This window comes from Camellia sinensis, chromosome 14 (genome assembly GCF_055761805.1).
Source record: "Camellia sinensis isolate YWXY chromosome 14, ASM5576180v1, whole genome shotgun sequence".
Lineage (NCBI taxonomy): Eukaryota > Viridiplantae > Streptophyta > Magnoliopsida > Ericales > Theaceae > Camellia > Camellia sinensis.
In genome coordinates this window covers 36,653,819-36,673,156 of record NC_138974.1, presented here as the reverse complement: position 1 = coordinate 36,673,156, position 19,338 = coordinate 36,653,819, and the positions used below count along the sequence as shown (strand labels likewise).

General features: G+C 35.2%; 2 protein-coding genes across 3 annotated transcripts; one reads left to right on the top strand and one right to left on the bottom strand.

The window, feature by feature from the left end:
• Positions 1-330: 330 nt before the first annotated feature.
• LOC114320132 (Cyclophilin-like peptidyl-prolyl cis-trans isomerase family protein) lies at positions 331-8,868 on the bottom strand. 2 transcript variants are annotated; one of them, XM_028267245.2, is made up of 16 exons: positions 8,078-8,248; positions 7,935-7,975; positions 6,865-6,991; positions 5,644-5,729; positions 5,460-5,514; positions 4,917-5,005; positions 3,929-3,953; positions 3,782-3,820; positions 3,582-3,699; positions 3,295-3,455; positions 2,839-3,190; positions 2,595-2,737; positions 2,214-2,415; positions 1,738-2,079; positions 1,577-1,657; positions 331-935 (listed from the first exon to the last, which is right to left on the bottom strand). In XM_028267245.2, the coding sequence occupies exons 3-16, from the start codon at positions 6,887-6,889 to the stop codon at positions 584-586; spliced, it is 2,070 nt and encodes a 689-aa protein (XP_028123046.2). In that variant the 5' UTR covers positions 6,890-6,991; positions 7,935-7,975; positions 8,078-8,248; the 3' UTR covers positions 331-583. The 2 variants fall into 2 exon arrangements, with proteins under 2 accessions (XP_028123046.2, XP_028123047.2); XM_028267246.2 differs by lacking the exons at positions 6,865-6,991; positions 7,935-7,975; positions 8,078-8,248 and adding an exon at positions 8,614-8,868.
• A 6,006-nt stretch (positions 8,869-14,874) lies between these two features.
• Positions 14,875-19,077, top strand: LOC145806908 (uncharacterized). The gene is made up of 5 exons (XM_082904758.1): positions 14,875-15,393; positions 15,574-16,078; positions 16,543-16,838; positions 17,796-18,504; positions 18,971-19,077. The coding sequence occupies exons 1-5, from the start codon at positions 14,875-14,877 to the stop codon at positions 19,075-19,077; spliced, it is 2,136 nt and encodes a 711-aa protein (XP_082760884.1).
• Positions 19,078-19,338: the final 261 nt, after the last annotated feature.

Sequence of the window (19,338 nt, the reverse complement as noted above, 5' to 3'; positions counted from 1 at the left end):
ACATTTATTCAAGAGAAGAAAAAAAATCTCAAATGATACCCCACAAAAATGCAAATGACTGTTTTCGTATTATTTTTATTTCCAAAAAACACGACAGAAAAATGATCACCAAAGAAGCCCGCAGCATTACCTTTTTTCCCCATTCACCATTCCCAACTATCCTTCCTCCAAATTTGATATCCAGCTTCCTAAAGGCATTTCATTGCCCTGAGATCACATGAAAAGCACCTAACACCACTCCACATACACACACAAATGAATGGGCCACTGTCAAAACCTTTTAGTTGAGTAGCAACTTGATATTGGCACCCAGAACATAGGAATTTCATGTTGCAGCACAAACAAACAAGTGCATTATCACAAAGACCTACACCTCCAGAGTTATATCACAGTTCCCATTTATCTGCCAAGTTCACATATCAGCCAACTTAAAAAAACAAAAACTTTCTAGAAGGTGCAGTACCAAGCAATCAAATTACATTACAATGTAATACAATTTCAATTTGGGTGGGCAAGCATTTTTTTCCCCTTCATTTGCCTTCTACCTACCTTCAAAAAGCGAACCAGAAGAACATCCCTGAAACTAGTTTGTTCCATTTTCGGGACTGATATCTCCATAGGAAACTAAACCCCTTTGTCCGGCTGGTGAGCTTGATCTAGACCTGCTGGGAGATGCAGCTGCCACCTTTTCAGCATGCACCTTAGGACCGGTACTGGGTGATCTAGAGCGGCTCCTGGAGCTTGAACTTGATCTTCCTCTCCTTGAAGTGCGGCGCTGATCGTCCATACGAGGCCCCAAACGAGATCTCAACCTATCACTCATTGCAGGTCGCCTATCTACAGGGCTAGGACTGCGTATAGGGCTTCTGTCACGGTTTCGGTGAGAACTTGGGCTGCGAGAGATGCTCCTACTTCGACTTCTCCTGGTGCGGTATCTAGGAAAGACGAAAATATAAAATTAATTCCTTGTCAACAAGGCTGCCACTATGATTCAGAAACATATATATATACAAGTCGAAAGAAAAGCAGAGCTCATAAAATTGGAGATAGTTTTCAACTTCATATACTGTACTTCCTAGTGTGCCAATTAAAGAACATCTTCATTCTGAACCTTGGTAAGCATGCATGACTCCAAACAAAAATAAAAATCCTCCAATAAAAACAATAAAAATTCAGGATAAAAACAAAGAAATGGGGAAAAAATCAAAGACTTCTCTTTCTGATTAGATCCACTAGAACTTTGAAATTTGTTAACCATAGTCAACCTCAAATGGTTGGAAGTAGGGACTAAGCCTAAGTCGATATGGGTCGAGCTGTATGGATTGTCAGTGAGAAAGAAGCAGACCAGCTTCAGATTAGATATAATTGTTTTCAATCAGGTATTATTAGTGTTTGGTTACCACTTCTCACGATCATAATGTGTTCATGGAACAGAAAATTACAGTGATGTAAGTACAGGAAATAATATACCAAAGGAAACCATTGCTGATCAGAAGAGCCAATGGACATTGCCATTGTGTGTGTGTGTGTGTGCGCGCGCACGCACATGTGTGTGTGTGAGAGACAGAGAGAGAACCTGGCAGGGCTACTGGCTCTTGGTGGGCTTCTGTAGCGTCTTTGCGGTGAGCGATCAGAATAATTTCTATAGCTTGAATACCTAAAACAAACCAGAGTTAATTTTGAAGATAATGGCAGCCTCACCCTTAATTCAAATAAATAGATTAGTATCAAGTTTACCTATTATGATTCCTTTCTTGAACATTTCTTCCACCATAATTGTAAGACCTATGAGGTGAGCGCTCTGGGGATGGAGTACGGTATCGTCGTGCAAAGGAATACTGTTCAGTAAAGCCACGCCCTTTTCTAACACGTTTTGGGGTCCCATTTGGAGAACAACTTCTTGACAAAGCCCTACCATGATTAGATACAGAAGGTTCAGGGACCTTGTGTGCAGGACTGCCTGCAGGATTTCCACTATCATTTAGGAGTCTGGGGCTGCTTGTTCTTCTTTTGGGGCTCATGCTTGGACTGCTGCTACGGCTGGATTTGGGCCTTCCTCTCGGGCCTGGAGTTGGGCTCCTGTTCATCATAAAGTTAAAGATTCAGAACAATTATAGTTGATCCGAACTCTGTAATGCAAGTGAAAGGCTAGCTCACACAAAAAGCTACCAAAGCAAACACACACACGCAAGCAATGAAACCAATATAAAAACCTTGATATGTTGATGTTGTCCGAAGAACGACGTTGATTGGCAGTTTTATTGGATTTACTTTCCATGCCGTTGCTATTGTTCAAAAGTTCATCATCCTTCTTCGAAAATTCTCCCTCTTCGTGAGATGAGTTGTCCTCCATCCTCTTCTGCTCCATCAGAGTTTCTTTTCCTAGGAGAGAGGTGGGGGATTTATTCACTACATCTGTAACACAGTCAGGCACAAGCAGAGCAGAACACCACCATCAGAAATGGTTAAAATTCAATCTGGAAGCCTTGCCATCTCACTTGCAAATATATTTGTATCATTTGAAACATTGGTCAAGTCACAAGGAATGTCAATGGATGTCATAAGGGATGTCATACAGTAAAAGTGGAACATACCAATATTCTGTGTTGGCTTATTTTGAGCATTTGATGAGTTACTGGTTTTACGGGCAGAAACAGGGTGTCTGGCTTTTTCCTCATCGGAGCTGCCAGTGCTGCTTCTTGAACTTGCATCTGTATCACTTGAACTGTCTGAGCTCCTGAACATAATGCAAGATTTTCAAAGTGAACAAAGGGTAAAATAAATGCAACAGTATACAAGAAACTAAATCTGAACTCAATGTAACTGACAAAAAAATACCATTTAGATTTGCCCCTTGATTTTTTATCACGCCGACCTCTTGACCTCTTCTTTTGTCCATCCCTTCTTTTTTTCACATGTTGGGGTCTACGTCTCCTTGTTGACCTCCTTTTTCGAGGCCTTCCATCACTGGAAGAACTTGACAAATACGAATCAGATTCAGAATCTGAATCAGAATCAGTCTCTGAAGAATTGGAATCAGAATCTGTATCGGAGCTGTAGGAATCGGATGAAGAGTATCTCTTTTTTCTCTTCTTTCTTTTGTCTTTAAGTGGTGTTTTGCGTTTTTCCTTCCTTTGCCCATCAGAGCTATCCCCAGAGGAAACAGCTTTACTTGGTTTTTTCTTTTTCCCTGAAAAAGAGGCATAAAAAAGAATAAATATAAAAATGTGACACAATTATGTTCCATCATCAAGTATTCCTGGGATAAGGTTAGTAGTGACCTGAACCTCATACCTTTCTCTGCTCCATCTGCATCTTGAATTTTGCTTTCGGATATCTCACCGCAATCAACAATTTTTACAACCTGAGAAGGTTTCCCATCTGCTGTTCCAATCTGTTCTATCTTCTTAACAACATCAATTCCATTTGTAACCTTCCCAAAAACAACATGCTTCCTGCAACATAAATAAAACCAAAATCCTAATTGGGTCCTCTAAGAGAGTCAATAATAAGAATAATGAGTCAAAAGGAGCAGCAGCATGAAGATAGTTAAAGCCCATAGCAAATAGAAGATTATGTACCCATCAAGATGGGGTTGGCGCTTGAAAATTATGAAGAACTGGGACCCATTTGTGTTCCGACCACTATTTGCCATAGAGAGGAGACCAGAGGCACTATGATCCAATTTAAAATTTTCATCTGCGTTCAGAAAGGAAAATGCTCTTACTCATCATTTAACTGACCCATCATAAGTGAGCTCAAACTTGCAAACAAAATCTACCTGCAAACTTTCCTCCATATATGCTTTCTCCACCAGTGCCTGCAAACCACCAAAAGGTTGTGCCTTAGTAGTCTGTGGATGAAGATGGAAATTAAATAGAGCGTCTGCATTCATTAAGGAAAAAGATCCAAGGAAGAAGAAGCTTACCATTTCCATTTTGAAAATCACCACCCTGCAAGGACAAGGAAATAATATTCAATTACGGGTGATTTTTTCAGACATATATACATAGAAGAAGTAAAAGAAAAAAAGAATTGTTTCCTAGCAAAGAGATGCAAAGGAGGAGAAGCATTCTATCCTTTGCCAATTACGTGTAGCCAACCCATGCCTCTGCTATTCAAACTCTCCGAAATCAGAGCATAACATATGCTTAATCTCCCAGATAACAGACTCATCCACATAATTTAGTTCATCCACGTGTTCAGAAGATTCTTTGCTACACTATCCTATATCAACACAGATAGGAGTTGGAAATAACTACCAAAACCCTACCTATAAGGACACTATGTTTCATGCATCTTTCCAATTCTAATCCATAAAACTTATATATATATAAACTTTTCTGTCTTTCGAGTTTCTTTCAAGTTTATGCAGAACACCATCACGAACTCATGGATATTCAGTTCAAAATAGACTAACCATAAGAAATCTAATCATTAATGTGAATCAATCAATTCATGTATACTACATAACAAGGGAAAAACAGGCTTCATCACAGCCGCATGGCTAAGCCATTAACTATTAACTGTTCTTTAATTTCATCATGACCCTTATTATGGTGTTTCTTGTTGATTTTTTAGCAATAATTTCTCAACTACCCAACTATTACTTACCATTTCTAATTTTCAAATGAATAGACACAAACCAAGGGTTGCCTAGGAGGTCTGCATTAAAAAGGCCAAGCATCAAAGATATGTGTTGCACATGCAGATAGCACAATATCCTTCCATAAGGAGATAAGAAATCTTCAGATAATATGTGGAGTATTTAGGACTGATGCAATCATGCAAGTAACCCCATCATTAGTAGAACAGTCATATATCGCATGAATGTCGCACTGAAAAGGTAAGGGAAAAGATCATTGCAGATAATTGTTCAAATCTAAAATGATTTGTAAATAATATGAGCTACATACTTGGGCCATAAATCCTTTAATTATACGATGGAATATAGATCCTTTGTAGTGCAAAGGCTTCCCTGTAGAAACTCCAATGCCCTTTTCACCTACAGAGGACCACAATACAAGACCATCAAAATCCATCAAATAAGCTGATGCTTTCTCATTGACCAACAGAATAATGGAGTTCATGAAATGATATTGATATAAGCCAATAATTTTTTTTCAGGCAAATGGAAGCAGGAAATGCAAAACCCAATTAGAGGGAAAAACCAAACTGGCTTTTGATGGTCAAAAGACTGAAAAGGTTTCTTCTTCTCAATTGGGTAAAATGAACAAAAGGCAATAAATAACCCTTCTGTCAATATTGGCCTTGATTATTCTTAATCTTCCTTCAGTCTACAGGGATTTTCATTGCTTTTATTTCTTTGTTAAATCATCTTAAGGAAGTTGAATAATTCAGAAACCTATTGAGAGAGCAGCATCGAACCTCTGGCGGGCAGGGTTCATTACAAGTAATAATATTCTAAACAAAATTGAGTACAACACGCAGCAAGGTACCTGTACAAAGTGCACGAAAATTCTCAGCTGTCCTTGGAACTTTATCAGCAAAAAGCTGCATTTTCAGAAAAGTGGTTTCATCAGTATCTAAATAGACAAACGCATGCATGATTTGCATGATAACAAGTGAGGATTACGGTATTTGAGCAAAAGAAATAACAAGGTTTTCCAGTTACAGAAATACCTCAATAGCAATTCTTTCTGCAGAATCCCCATCAATTGATAAATCCAAGAATACAAGTGGGTTCTTTTTATTCATCTCTCCTTGCACTGCAGAAAACATGGCCTTTCCATTAGCATAGAGTTACACAGAATGAAACGAGGAAAACAAAAAACCAAAAAAATACAAAATCACTCTTCTTTTTTTCCAAATCTGTACATGATAGTCAACGTTTTATTCTCACACATCAGTACTCAATTATAAAGGAATTTCATGTTGGCAGATACATGTGCATATAGAGGATAAGGCCTTGCAGAGGAGAAATATCTTCAACCTAATTTTCCAAGTTAAAAATCAACGAATTCAATACCATTGGCCTATAATGTCTGACTCCTCGTGATTGTTTTTGGTAATAAAAATCACAGATATAAAAAAAAAGGATCAAAGTCAACTTGTTTCTCAATATACATATAAACAAATTGGTCTATTTTAACTACAAAACATTTGGGCCCTCCTGCATGATTTGATCATTCAATTTAGCACAGAAACTTTTCAATAATTTTACATTTCTAAAATCTCTGCTTAAATCAAAGTTTTTAAAGGCGAATGCGTACCTTGAGGCATTTTACCCCTCATGAGGCGAGGCGTAAGCCTCAGGGCGTTAAGGCGCAAGCATTTCAAATTTTAAATTTTAATATTAACTGAATAAATTAAATATTTTTAAATAGTTAAAAAAATAAAAACAAAATTAAATATAAATGTGTAAATACTTTTTGCTTTAACGCGTTGAACATTTTACTGCATAGAAGGAAGTTTTCCTTCATTGAAAGAGAAATCGATATTCTTGACTTCAGTGATTGAGTTTCTCACTTGACCATTAACTGTGTTTTTCTTGATTGATCATTTATTTAATTTTTCCTGTAGAATATAGCCGTAAAAATGGATTTTTTTTAATTTTTTATATTTAAACAATCTAATAGACTAAGTTTAACAAATGCCAAGGGCAACTTCTGCCTGTGCATACTCCTCACATGCTTATGCGCAAAAAGCGTAAAAAGTGCACTTAAGGCATATGTCTCAAACTATGATGCGCAAGGCTTTGGGGAGTAATGCCTAAAAATCAAAGTCTTGATGCGTTTTACCTTAGCCTCAAGGCGAGGCGAGCATCGAGGCGAGCCTCAAGAAAGCCTTTTAAAACTCTGGCTTAAATAAAAGAAGAGAGCAAATTCATGCTTCCATGATTACATCTCTCAATTTTAATCTTTCTCATTCTTGAGACTTTGACATTCACAACGACATGCACCGAAATATCTGGCTTGAAGATGGAAGTACTAGGTCTACCCAAGTATTCTCAATTCTGTGAGGCTGTAAGCTATATGAAACAATGCAATAAGATTACAAAAAATAAAACAGTTCAAATGCAATGCCCAAATGGGATGGTTTCAAACCTGCACAAAACATGTATGATAAAGATAATAATAATAATTAAAGACAGTAATATTATATGTTCCACCATTATGCCATTGAATTGGATAAAAATATTTCACTTCCAGCCAGAAGAACCTCCACAACCACATTCAAGTTATCAATCATGTATCAATATTATTTTCCAACAATGTGCAGTCAATTTGGTACACCAATGTATCACTACTACTACGTAAATCATTAAGGTGATTTCAGCCAAAAGGGCACGGCACAAGCATTCAAATAAAATGAAGAGTAAGTTCTCCAAAATTCAAAATTTCCCAGTCAATTATTTTTTTTATTTATTTTTTGTTTTGGTGGGGGGGGGGGGGGGGGGGGGGTGTAACTCCCCTCTTAAATTTCAACAAAACTCCACCAGAATAATAATGTTAACATGACTACCCACCCTACTGGAACAGGATGGTCACTTCAATACCATCAACAAGGGCCTTTTATATCTTTAAACTGGATGTATCCTGATTTAGAGAGAGAGTTCTTATGCAACTTTTTATTTACTTTTTACATGGGCAAGACAATAAGAAATCTTAGGGTTTAAGAGGATAAAACATCCATAGATATATTAAGCAATGCAAAAAGAATGAAAAAATATATATTTTTTAATTTATCAAAAAAAAATAATGAAAATATTTTCCCCGTTGAACTTTTCAAGACTACTTTCACTTGAAAGAAAAGTGGCTTTGGTTTTCTAGTCTCACGTATTGACTCTTCACCATTACAACTATTGCACTTGCTTCACACGTGCCCACACCACAGTACAATATACATGCAATTGAATATAACACTTTCTTTTTTTTTTTTTTTTTAATAACTGGGTGTCTGGGCCAGTTTACCTGCACCTCGACTAATCCCGGGAGACTAATCCCACCACCTACTGGTCTCGCACGTGTAGAGATTGAAAACACAAACATATCAGTGTACATAAATATAAGCATAACCCTAGAGCAAACATAGATTACAAAACTTGAACCAAAACCTTATGGAACCAAATTTCTGATATCATCAATTGTCCCAAAAGGTTAAGTTAGGAGATAGGATCAACACTGCATATAAAGATATTCAACACACGTCCCATGTCCTTTCAGGAGAAAACCATATTAAAAACCCAAATCTTCATAACACGAATCAATTCAACCTCCATTTATGCCTTCAAAAACAAACAACACATTAGCTGCTCTTGTTTTTGACATCTTTACTCTATCCTACTCTAATGCACTTGGATTTGATATCATGTTCACACCATATCAATCAAAGAAAGTCGCATAACAGTATCCAATCAGACACAACCCTAATAAAATGCATAAAGTATAGCCAAGATTGGATATTTATGCCCAAAACCATAAACCCTATTTCCACCCAAGAAGCTTAAATTCAACGCTATTACACAAATTCAAACCCTAAAATCAAAACATATCGAGGGAAAAGAAAATAAAAGTTACTGGAAAGTTTGAAGCACGAGAAGTTCCAAAAGACTTGAAGAAAGGGAAAGCAAAGATGAGTTGAAATCAATACCTTTTAGTGAGCGTAACTCAGTGTGAGTGACTGAGTGAGTGAGTTGAGAGACTCAGCGAAGATCAATCGGCGGTGAAGGCTATCAGTTTCGGCTGAGAGAGAGAGAGAGTCCGCCGGCGTGCTACAAACGAGAGAGATCGAGAAAGAGGTGTGCGGGCTTTCTTTCTTTTTCTGTTTCTTTTTCTTTTTGCATATATAGATAGATTTTTTTTTTTTTTTTTTTTTTTTTTGAGAAAATAACAACATAGTTTTAGCAAATAAATAAATAAATACCAAAATATTTATAGGATAGTTTAGGATGATCTAAATAAGTGTATTTTTTGATTTTTTATGAAATATGAATTGGGTTTAAAGTGATATCATAGAGAAGTAATGTGACTTAAATAAGATGATATGAGTTAAATAGAATAGTGACTTTTTAATTTTTTTTAAGTTATGATAAACAAGACCACGATATGGGACTTACATGACTTATATTATGTGAATCTTATGTGACCCTCATATTATGTGAGGTATTTGATAAAAATTTTAATAATTTTTTAAAGATTTTTAGCATTGCTCTAACTAAAAACATAGGTTGTGTTTGGTTGTATTCTCTAAATATATTTCTACCTTTCTATTTGTGTTTGACGTTTGTTTACAGTTTTTAAAAAATTTCACACTCACTTTTAAAAACTCTGTCCAAGGCGAAAAAATTTGGGCTAACCGGTTGTCCTTTCCGGACATCCGGCCAGTTGACCAGCCAAATAACCAGAATAGTGCAATTTTTTTTTTTTAACAATTGCCACCTGTTATTTTTTATATTTTAAATAAAAAAAATCAGAATTTTTAAAAAAAAATTATGAATTTTAAATAGAATTTTGAATTGTGTGTTTGATTATGAATTATAAGTTTTTGAACAAAATATCATATGTCACATCAAAAATTCCTCACTCAATTCAAAACTCATTCATCAAACAAATTTTTCACACTCAAATCATAATTCTTAAACTCACATACTCAAAATACAACTCATATTCTCAAATCATATTTAGAAAACTCTACCAAACGCTACTATAATTTTTTTTATAAACTCTAATCCATAATTTATTTATTTTTTGGGTAGTAAGGTGTGCGACCGTGTTACACCATCTTTAACTCAAACTCAAATTTTTTTTATTAAATTTAAATTTGATAAAAATTTAATAAAAACGATATTCCAATTGTTTTACTAAATTTGTATCAAATGAAGGGAGTCTTACTTTTTTCATCAAATTAAGTGAGCGTTTAATTTTCCATCAAATCTTGCAGATGACCATTGGTGGATGACCGCTTGATCAACCAAATGGACGATCTATCGAACAACCGAATAGGCGACTGAATTGGAGAAACTTTGAAGAAAATCTACACTAAGCAAGTTGACCACCCGAACATCTTCCTAGTTGTCCTCCTAGTCGACTAGTTGTTTGATAAAAATAAAAAATTTAGCGTTAGAATACTTAGTATCAAATGAAATTTTTAACCTAGATCTTTACTCAAATTTAATGGAAAAGAAAAAAGAAGAAAAAAAGAGTAAGCATTGGAGATACTCTTAATGAATTTTACAAATTTTTTTAGAATAATTTTGCTTTCATCCATAAACTATGATTTTTTTGGGGGGGCGAATTACATTAATGGCCCCTTACACTTTGGGACATGTATCACTTTGGTTCATCACTTTTCAATTGTGACATATTTGTGCTTAAATTTTGAATCTTATTCCAAATAAGGACAATTGAAGATATCATTACTCAATTTCAATGGCAAAGTCGTCAATTTGATAAAAATATAAACTAATTTGACAAAAATAAATGTCAAAAAAATATTTTAAAAATTATTTTTACCCACTAATGATAAAATTATTTAAAATTGATAAATATTTTCCACATTTATTTATTTATTTATTATCAAATTAATTTTTATTATGTGTTTGAATGATGATCATGCAATGGTTAGTTGTTTTTATTTTCATTAAATTAGTTTTTATTTTTTCAAAAGTCAAATATGGTGACAACTTTGATTTTATTATTAAACCAATCCATTAAATAAAAAAAATCTAAAACTAAAAATATTTCATATATTAAATATATCGATTACACATTAAAATCTAACAACACCTATTACATGATCATCATTCAAACACATAATAAAAATTAAATTGATAAAATAAATAAATAAATAAATGTGTAAAAAATTTATCAATTTTACATAATTTTATCTTTGGTGAGTAAAAATAATTTTTAAAAATTCAAAAATATTTTTTTGACACTTATTTTTGTCAAATTAGTTTATATTTTATCAAATTGACTACTTTGCCCTTAAAATTGAGCAATGGTATCTTTAATTATCCTTATTTTGAATAAAATTCAAAATTCATAATCAAATATACACTACAACAATTTGCACTTTTGGCGACCAAAATTAATTTAGTTGCCAAAACTCATACCTTTGGCGACTAAAATTGGTATTGATTGCCATTGGTTCAAAAATTAGCTACTAAATTTTTTTAGTCATTGTAAATTACTTATTAGCGACTAAAAAACAAATTAGTCGCTAAAAACTGCCGTAATAGGCGACTAATGAACATTTTAGTCGGCGTTAGTTTTGTTTTTTGACTACTAAATTTTTTTTAATCGATGTAAACTCATTTTTGCCTACTAAAAATATGTAGTCAGTAAAAATCTTGCAAAATGCTTGGTATTAATGTTTGGCGACCAATCTTTTGTCGATAAATATTTATTTTCAACAACGAAAAAATTTTTTTAGTAGTCGTATAAAAATATTTGGCTACTAAAATGGTTTAGTCGCCAAATAATTAAACATTATTTTACTTTTATCTTTGGCTACAAAAATTTTGGTAGGCAAAGGTTACTTTTAGTGACTAAATTGATTTTGTCGCCAATAAAACCAAAAAAAATTTGGTGAGAATATTAAATAGTACTGCATATTTTCAGGCTATGTTTCATTTTATTTATTTATTTCTCTGTATGTATTGAATACACCAAAGGAAACACTCTAGTCTCTTGCTCTCACTCTCGTTGACAGCCCTTTAGTCATCTCCTCTCATCGACTAACCATTGGCCACCGTCGCTCAGAGCCCCCGAACCACCACAGGTACACCGTCTAACACCCATTGAATTTGATTCGGGTCTCTTTCTCTCTCTCTCTCTCTCTCTCTCTCTCTCTTTGCCTCTCTTCCTTTTTCTATTTCCCTGTTTGAGTTTGATTTATGGGAAACAAGTAAATGGGTTATGATTTTTGTTCTACATTTAGGGTTTTTTTTTTATGCAGAGGCTTTCAATATATCTGAAACAAATTTTATTTTGTAAACGAATCAAACTGTTGGGTTGAATCAAACGAATTTGTCAAAGTTTAGGTTGTAAATAGGTTTGGCAATGGTTGTCTTCCCTATTCGACCCATCCCATAGATCAGAAATACGCCAACATCAGTTGAGCCATCTTGTAACCATAAGTTAATGTTCTTCACTTCATAATGTATACCAACTGGATAGGGGGCAGTACTCTGTTTTTGTTTGATTCAAATTATTCCCAATGTTTTGAACAATTTTCTGGTTAAACTGTGAATCAAAGCTACAGATTCAAAACAAAATAGAAAACAAAGTACAGTGAGCATGTGTTGAGTTGAAATATAGATGATCTGTAGATTTCACATGAAAATGCATTACAGAATCATGGTCTTCAATTTTGCACCATCATGACTACAATTAAGTTCATGCCATCAATATCACATTGCCACTAAAATTAACAAGATATTCCATTTAGTCTTCTCATATTTGATCCTTCTCTTTATTTTGTTTCCTCCTCTAAACAGGAAACTTCCCATAAGAGTTGCCTCATAAAAAAACACCCTCACATTTTTGTGTACTCAAAGTTTATGTCATGATGTAAACAGTGGATCATTGCATATGATTGCAAATATCTGCTGCACATCTGCTGAAACTAGACTTATATTATGCACATATATTCCCAATTCAGTTATGTTATATAAGTCCTATTGATTGTAATATCAACAGTAGGACCAAACCAAACCAAGTTTTCGCATTGTTTTTCAACTGTATATGTTGTTTCCAATAAATAGATTGGACATCATAATCTTCATAATATACTTTACAAATTCTCATGAAGAGGTGTTAGCTATAGGTTATGTTAGGAATATTTGCAGAGTAAAGTGTGCCATAACCTACACCAAAACAGGTCAAGGTATAAACCACTAAGCTATTTGCATATTTCCTTCAATAGTTTCAATCTCTATCATAGGTTTTGCGAGACTTAGTTAAAGACACTGTTCATCCATTCATTTAGCTATAATTTTTAGTATCATCTTAAGCCCTACCAAAAACATGTAACAAACATCCAAGTTTAAGAGATTTTTGGAACACAAGCGTGCCCAAGAAAGGGTTTTAGAGGAAATTACCCATCATCATTTTGTAAGACCATCCCACCCAAATCCACTGCCTCTTAACAAGGAAAAGAAAACTCAATAGCCCAAGTGTAACTCCCCCCTCTTCTTCTTTGTTTGTGTGTATACACTGTACACAACATGCATGCTTGATAAAAGTGCCCTTTTTAATCACTCTGCATGCAAATGACAATGTTTTCAATCTTCTTTTTAACCATGTTTAATTTATATTTTATTATCACAATTAATAATTGCACTTCTTTAAACAATTTATGTATAAATACTGGTAGTGAAGTTATACTTCCAATAGATTTATCTAAACTGACTGGAGTTTCAATGGACAATTTTGCTAGTTAATTGAGAGTTAGTACCACGAGTACTACGGAAAATTTGTCAACTCTTTGTGTTTTTTTTGTTTTTTCCTTTTGGATTTACAGTCAAAATTTTTTTCCGGATGCTTTATCTTAGTTCAAGTTTTTTTTGCTGTTCTATGATTTTGATATTTTTTTTATGTTGGTTTGTTTTCCTTGGATGATTTTGGGTTATTTTGTGTTAACATGAATCAGAGTTGTTTATGTTGAAATAGATTCTCTACATATTAAGCCATGAATATCTGTGTACTTGTTTGCCTCTTGCCCCTTAAAAGAGATACTTCCTGTCTGCTTCATTTGAGTCATTGTTATCTACAAACATCTTTGTGTTGATGCTTCTTTTCTAAGACATAAAGTTGCAAGTGTAATTTAGTTTGTTAGATGTTTACATATATATATGTCCACATGTTTATGTGCTTAATTGGTATTCTCACTCTCGCATTGAGTTAATAGACGTAGATATTTTGAACAGATTGAACTGCCAAATCCAACTTTCTGCTACATGTGATGATGTTTGAGCTATAAGTAAAATTCCTGTTTTTAGGGAATGTTATATATTGAGGTGGTTATGAGAAAAGATAGAAATGAAAATACATTCAGTGCAAGTTACAAATGGTACCAATGAAAGAGAAGATAAGAGAAAATAGATTAAGGTATGAGGAAAATGTCGAACAATTCAAGGCTATGAGGAACCCTTGAAATAGATTAATATGCATGGCAAATAATACTTAAAGAACTATTTACTTGTGATTACCTTGTAGAATAAAATTAAAAAGAGTTTTGATTATGTTAATTTGTAGTGGGCAATACCATCAAGATAAGCAAACAAATAGTTATCTATTCGATGTAATAAAATTTATATTTGGAGTTATCTATTCGATGTAATAAAATTTGTACTTGGACGATCAAAAAAATTCATCAAACTTTAGACCTTATTGTCTTTTTAGTATGAAATTTTTGAGAGTAACAATTTTAATAAAGGGAAAAATATCATCTGCAGCTTCATGCCTTACAAAATAGGGAAATAGGGAAAAAATCATATGCAGCTTTAGTAATGAGTATATGTTCATGTTGAAGACATCATAAATAAGTGCAGCTATTTGGTCAATTATTTGTTCATGTCTTGTATTATTCTTCTCATAAATTTTGCCAAATGTAGTGCAAAAGTCTCGCCTAACACTTGAAAGACAATACAAGGAGATTAATGCTCTATTATTAAAACAAAAATGATATTAAAGGCAAAATTGGTGAAATAATGTTATTTTTATAATATTCACTAAAGTGATAGACATTTTAATTTTTATTAAATAATATAAATAAGATATATCATTATGTGTGATTTTTTTTATATATAAATTTTGTTTGTATTTTCTTTATGATGATAAGAGTCATCTTTTATGGCCATCCTCAAAAGTCCTAGTTTATCTTTGCTTGACTTGTAGGGTTCAAAAGATGGACAAGAGTTGGATGATGATAAGTGATAGGTTGAAAAGTAAAGAGTACCAACAAGGTGTTAAGTCATTTATTGACTTTGCTACAAAGGATTTAGGCCCACACGATGACATTCGTTGTCCGTGTGTCGATTGTTTGAATGGCACAAAACATAGTCGACAAGTTGTATGGCTGCACTTGATTCGAAGAGGAATCGCGTGTTCTTATAGAACTTGGATACACCACGGGGAACGTGTTTCATTGCGTCATGATCAGCCTAGTGTGTTAAATGATGCTGGTAAAAGAGGTGGAGCTGCAATTTTTGGCATTGACGATAATTTGGGTGAGTTACCTACTATGTTGGAAGATGTTTACATGAGTGGCCTCATGGATGATCATATCGACGAAGAACCTAATAGCTCGGAGAGAGAAAATTTAGTAAAGTTCATTAGGTTGTTTAATAATGCTCGACACAAAGTGTACCCGGAGTGTGAAAAGTTTTTCGTGTTGTCCTTCGTTATTAAGATGCTTTATATTAAGGTGTACAATAAATAGAGCAACAAATCTTTTGATATGGTTATGCAAGTTTTCAAAGACATTCTCCCAAAGTGTGATGAAACTATTCCATGGACCCTTTATGAATTGAAAAAGTTCTTACGTAAATTGGGTTTGGGATATGAGGCCATTCATGTATGCAAGAATGATTGTATTTTGTTTTAGAAGGACAACGCAAAACTGGATAATTGCCCTACATGTAAGGAGTCGAGATACAAGTTCAATAATGCGAGTGGTAAAAAGATTCCTTACAAAATATTGAGGTACTTTCCTTTGACACCGAGGTTGAAGAGATTGTATATGTCAAAAAAAACCGCCACAGATATGAGCTTACACAAAGAGAAGCGTGTGGATGATGGAATGTTAAGGCATCCAACCAATGGTCAGGCATGGAAGGACTTTGATATGCAGCATCCTATGCTTTCTGTGGAACCCTGGCATGTAAGGTTAGGGCTTGCCACGGATGGTTTCAATCCGTTTGGAAATATGAGCACATCGTATAGCATGTGGCCCATTCTCTTAATGCCTTACAATCTCCTCCCGTGGAAGTGTATGAAAGAGCCATTTCTGATGATGTCAATGCTTATTCACAGTTCATCCGCCCCTGAAAGAGACATCGATGTTTACTTGCAACCATTAGTGGAGGAGTTAATGAATTTGTGGGAGCATGGTGTGCAAACATATGATGCCTCAAATGGTCAAAATTTTAAAATGCATGCAACAGTCATGTAGACCATCAATGACTTCCCCATATATGGTACCATGTTTGGTTGAACTACAAAAGGTAACTTGGCTTGCCCTAATTGTAACATGGATGTATCATCTCAGTGTTTGCGAAGTAAGATAGCATACATGGGTGCCTGCCACCACTTGCCTGAGGACCATATTTGGTGAAGAAATAATCTCTTCAATGGTCAAAATGAGCATCGGTCTAAACCTGTGGAATTATTGAGAGAACAAATACTGCAGCAAATTGATTTGGGGACATACAGGCCGTATGGAAAGCATCCAAACAACCGAAAAGACGACGGTCAGAAAATCCACCTTCCAATTAGACAAAAAGAAGCATCATGTTTGACCTACCCTGTTGGAAAATGCTAAACCTTCGACACAACCTTGATGTCGTGCACATAGAGAAGAATATATGTGACAATCTGCTCGGGACACTACTGAGCATTGATGGCAAGAACAAGGACACAAATAAAGCACGCTTGGATCTAGAAGACATGCGGATACGAAAGAAATTACACTTGAAGAGGCATTCCAATGACTTATTTAAGAAGCCTCCAGCATCGTACACACTGTCCCTGGTAAAGAGACAAGGTTTTTGTGATTTCTTGAAATCGATTAAGTACCCTGATGGCTATACAGCAAATATATCCAACTGTGTCACCGCTCATGGTGGAAAATTAGCTGGCCTCAAAACTCATGTCTGTCATGTCCTTCTACAATGACTACTTCCAATTGGGATGCGTGGATACCTTTCCAAGGAGATTGGGACCACACTTTTTGAGTTGGGAAATTTTTTCAAACAGTTATGCTCAAAGACATTGAGGATGACTGATTTGGAGAAAATTGGGGAACAAATCATACTTATACTTTGCAAGCTTTAGAAGATTTTTCCTCCTGCATTTTTTGATGTCATGGTCCACTTGGCAATTCATTTGCCTCACAAGGCTATGCTTGGAGGGCTTGTGCAATATCGATAGATGTATCCCATTGAGAGGTAATACCATGAGTTCCCGAACATCCTTATTTACATATAATAGATAATGTAAACATTAACATTCAAATCATATTGCTATGTAGGATGCTCGGACTTCTGAAGGGATTTGTTCGCAATAAAGCTCATCCAAAAGGTTCCATTACGGAGGCTTACATTTCAAAAGAGTGTTTGACGTTTTGTTCAATGTATTTAGACGGCGTTGAAACGATGTTTAATTAGGAATAACGGAACTATGATGGGGGTGACAATGGCCCGGGGTTGGCAATTTTCACTTAAAATGTTCGTCCGTTTGGTCTACTAACAAGGAAAACTGATGTGTCTGTAGCCGACTGTGAAAGGCCTCATTGGTTTGTCTAACACAACAGCTTAGAAGTGGAAGAATATCTAGAGTACGCATCGAACTTGTGACATACTATATGTGACCTATATACTTTTTTTTAGTAATCATTCTTCAAATTACTTATGAATTACATTGTCCTACGTAGGGAACACAAGATGTTGTTGTAATAACAACATGGAAGGGCATGCGACATTGCCAAGATACAATGCAAAGAAGTTCTTAAATGGTTCAAAGATCGCGTATGCTAAAATTCCTTATAGTGTAGTTTACACATCAGCTTAAGTTATGTCAAAAATAACGTGATAGTTTTTTCTTGTGTAGATGAACCAATTGCGGCACAACAAGTCACCCGAAGCAACCGATGAGATGTGGTCACTGGCAAATGGTCCTAACAGCTTAGTGAACACATATTCAGGATGCATTTGTAATGACGTTCGATTCCATGCCCGCGACCATGACAACTGTCATAAAACTCAAAATAGTGGATTGGTAGTGGAAGGGGACCATGAAGGCCAATTCATAAAGTTCTACGGCTACATTTGCAAAGTTTGGGAAATGACATATTTGTTTAGGCACCGTGTTGTTTTATTCCAATGTAAATGGTATAACACCGGTAGTAACAAAACTTTGTGTGTCGAACCACATTTCACTACTATTGATATACGAAGTCGATGGTATAAAGATGACCCGTTTGTGTTACCAAGTGAAGTGCAACAAGTTTTCTATGTGCATGATATGAAGTCAGGTGCCAATTGGAAAGTAGTAGAAAAGTTTCAACAACGAAGAATTTGGGAAAGCACTGATGTTGTACCAACTGAGCCTATGGATGATGATGTGGTGTTGCGTCGAGATGATATTGCCGCTGAAATTATTCTAATGAAATTTTTGCAGTCTAATAACCGCGTACAGCCCAAGGTTGGTATGGATGATGACTTCATATGTGATGATGAAGATGAACCGACAATGGAGGGTGACAATGAAGAAGAAGAAGAGCTTGACAGTGATTTTGATACAGATATAGACATAGAATGTTGATGCATGGGTTCTAAATTTGGATGTGTGATAGAGTCTTGATGTATGGGTTCTAAATTTCGATGTATGTTCTTGGTAGTTGTTGTTTTGTCTTTTTGTCCTTTTGTTGATGTAATGCGGAAAGAGATGAAGGAGATTGCCATTCTTTGTGTGTTATGTTATTAGATGAGAGTTTAGTCTTTTTGTTTATGTTGTTCTTCATGTCATCATGTTGAGCTATATTGTAAACTTTTTCGCAATGTTGAACCTTTTAAATTGATGAATCTCCTTATTTGACATTTATGCTTAACATCGGTTTATGTACAACACTTTTATTTGACAATCATTATCAATTATTTTCCTATTGTTGTCATGTTGTAATTTTGTAAATACTTTAGCTTATGTAAATAATCCATATTGGTCATAATATCGATGATGCATGTGATATTTTTACTTAATATATCATATTTGCAGCTATTTTGCAGGGACCAGGATGGTTCCTGGGATGAAAACAGGGTGGCGTAAGAAAACAGCAACTGACCCCAGAGCATTACCCTCAGGAACATCTGCACATGTCATTGTCACACCATAGACTTTATCCGATGAGACACAACCGCCGGATGACACACAAATATTTGTGGAAGAGACATAGGAGCACGGCGTAGGTGAGAGGGTGATTTATGATCTGGAGTTGGGCCGAGGTAACGGCCGAGCAGGTTGAGGGCCCAACGGTGCATGGGGCCGAGATGACCGACTATCCGCCCAGACTTGGGCCAGGCAGAAGAGGCCGAGGTGCAAGAGCAGCCCGGCAATGAGGAGCCCGGTGCCCAAGATACCAGTCCAACCATTAACC

Coding starts and splice junctions, on each gene's coding strand:
- LOC114320132 (XM_028267245.2), bottom strand. CDS start 6,889: ATGAGAAAGATTAAAATTGAGAGAT. Junction 5,515..5,643: donor CAGAAAGAATTGCTATTGAG/GTATTTCTGTAA, acceptor CTGAAAATGCAG/CTTTTTGCTGATAAAGTTCC. Junction 936..1,576: donor AGAGCCAGTAGCCCTGCCAG/GTTCTCTCTCTG, acceptor CGTCTTTCCTAG/ATACCGCACCAGGAGAAGTC.
- LOC145806908 (XM_082904758.1), top strand. CDS start 14,875: ATGGACAAGAGTTGGATGATGATAAGTGATAGGTTGAAAAGTAAAGAG. Junction 15,394..15,573: donor TTAAGATGCTTTATATTAAG/GTGTACAATAAA, acceptor ATTTTGTTTTAG/AAGGACAACGCAAAACTGGA. Junction 16,839..17,795: donor TAGCTGGCCTCAAAACTCAT/GTCTGTCATGTC, acceptor TTTCTTGTGTAG/ATGAACCAATTGCGGCACAA.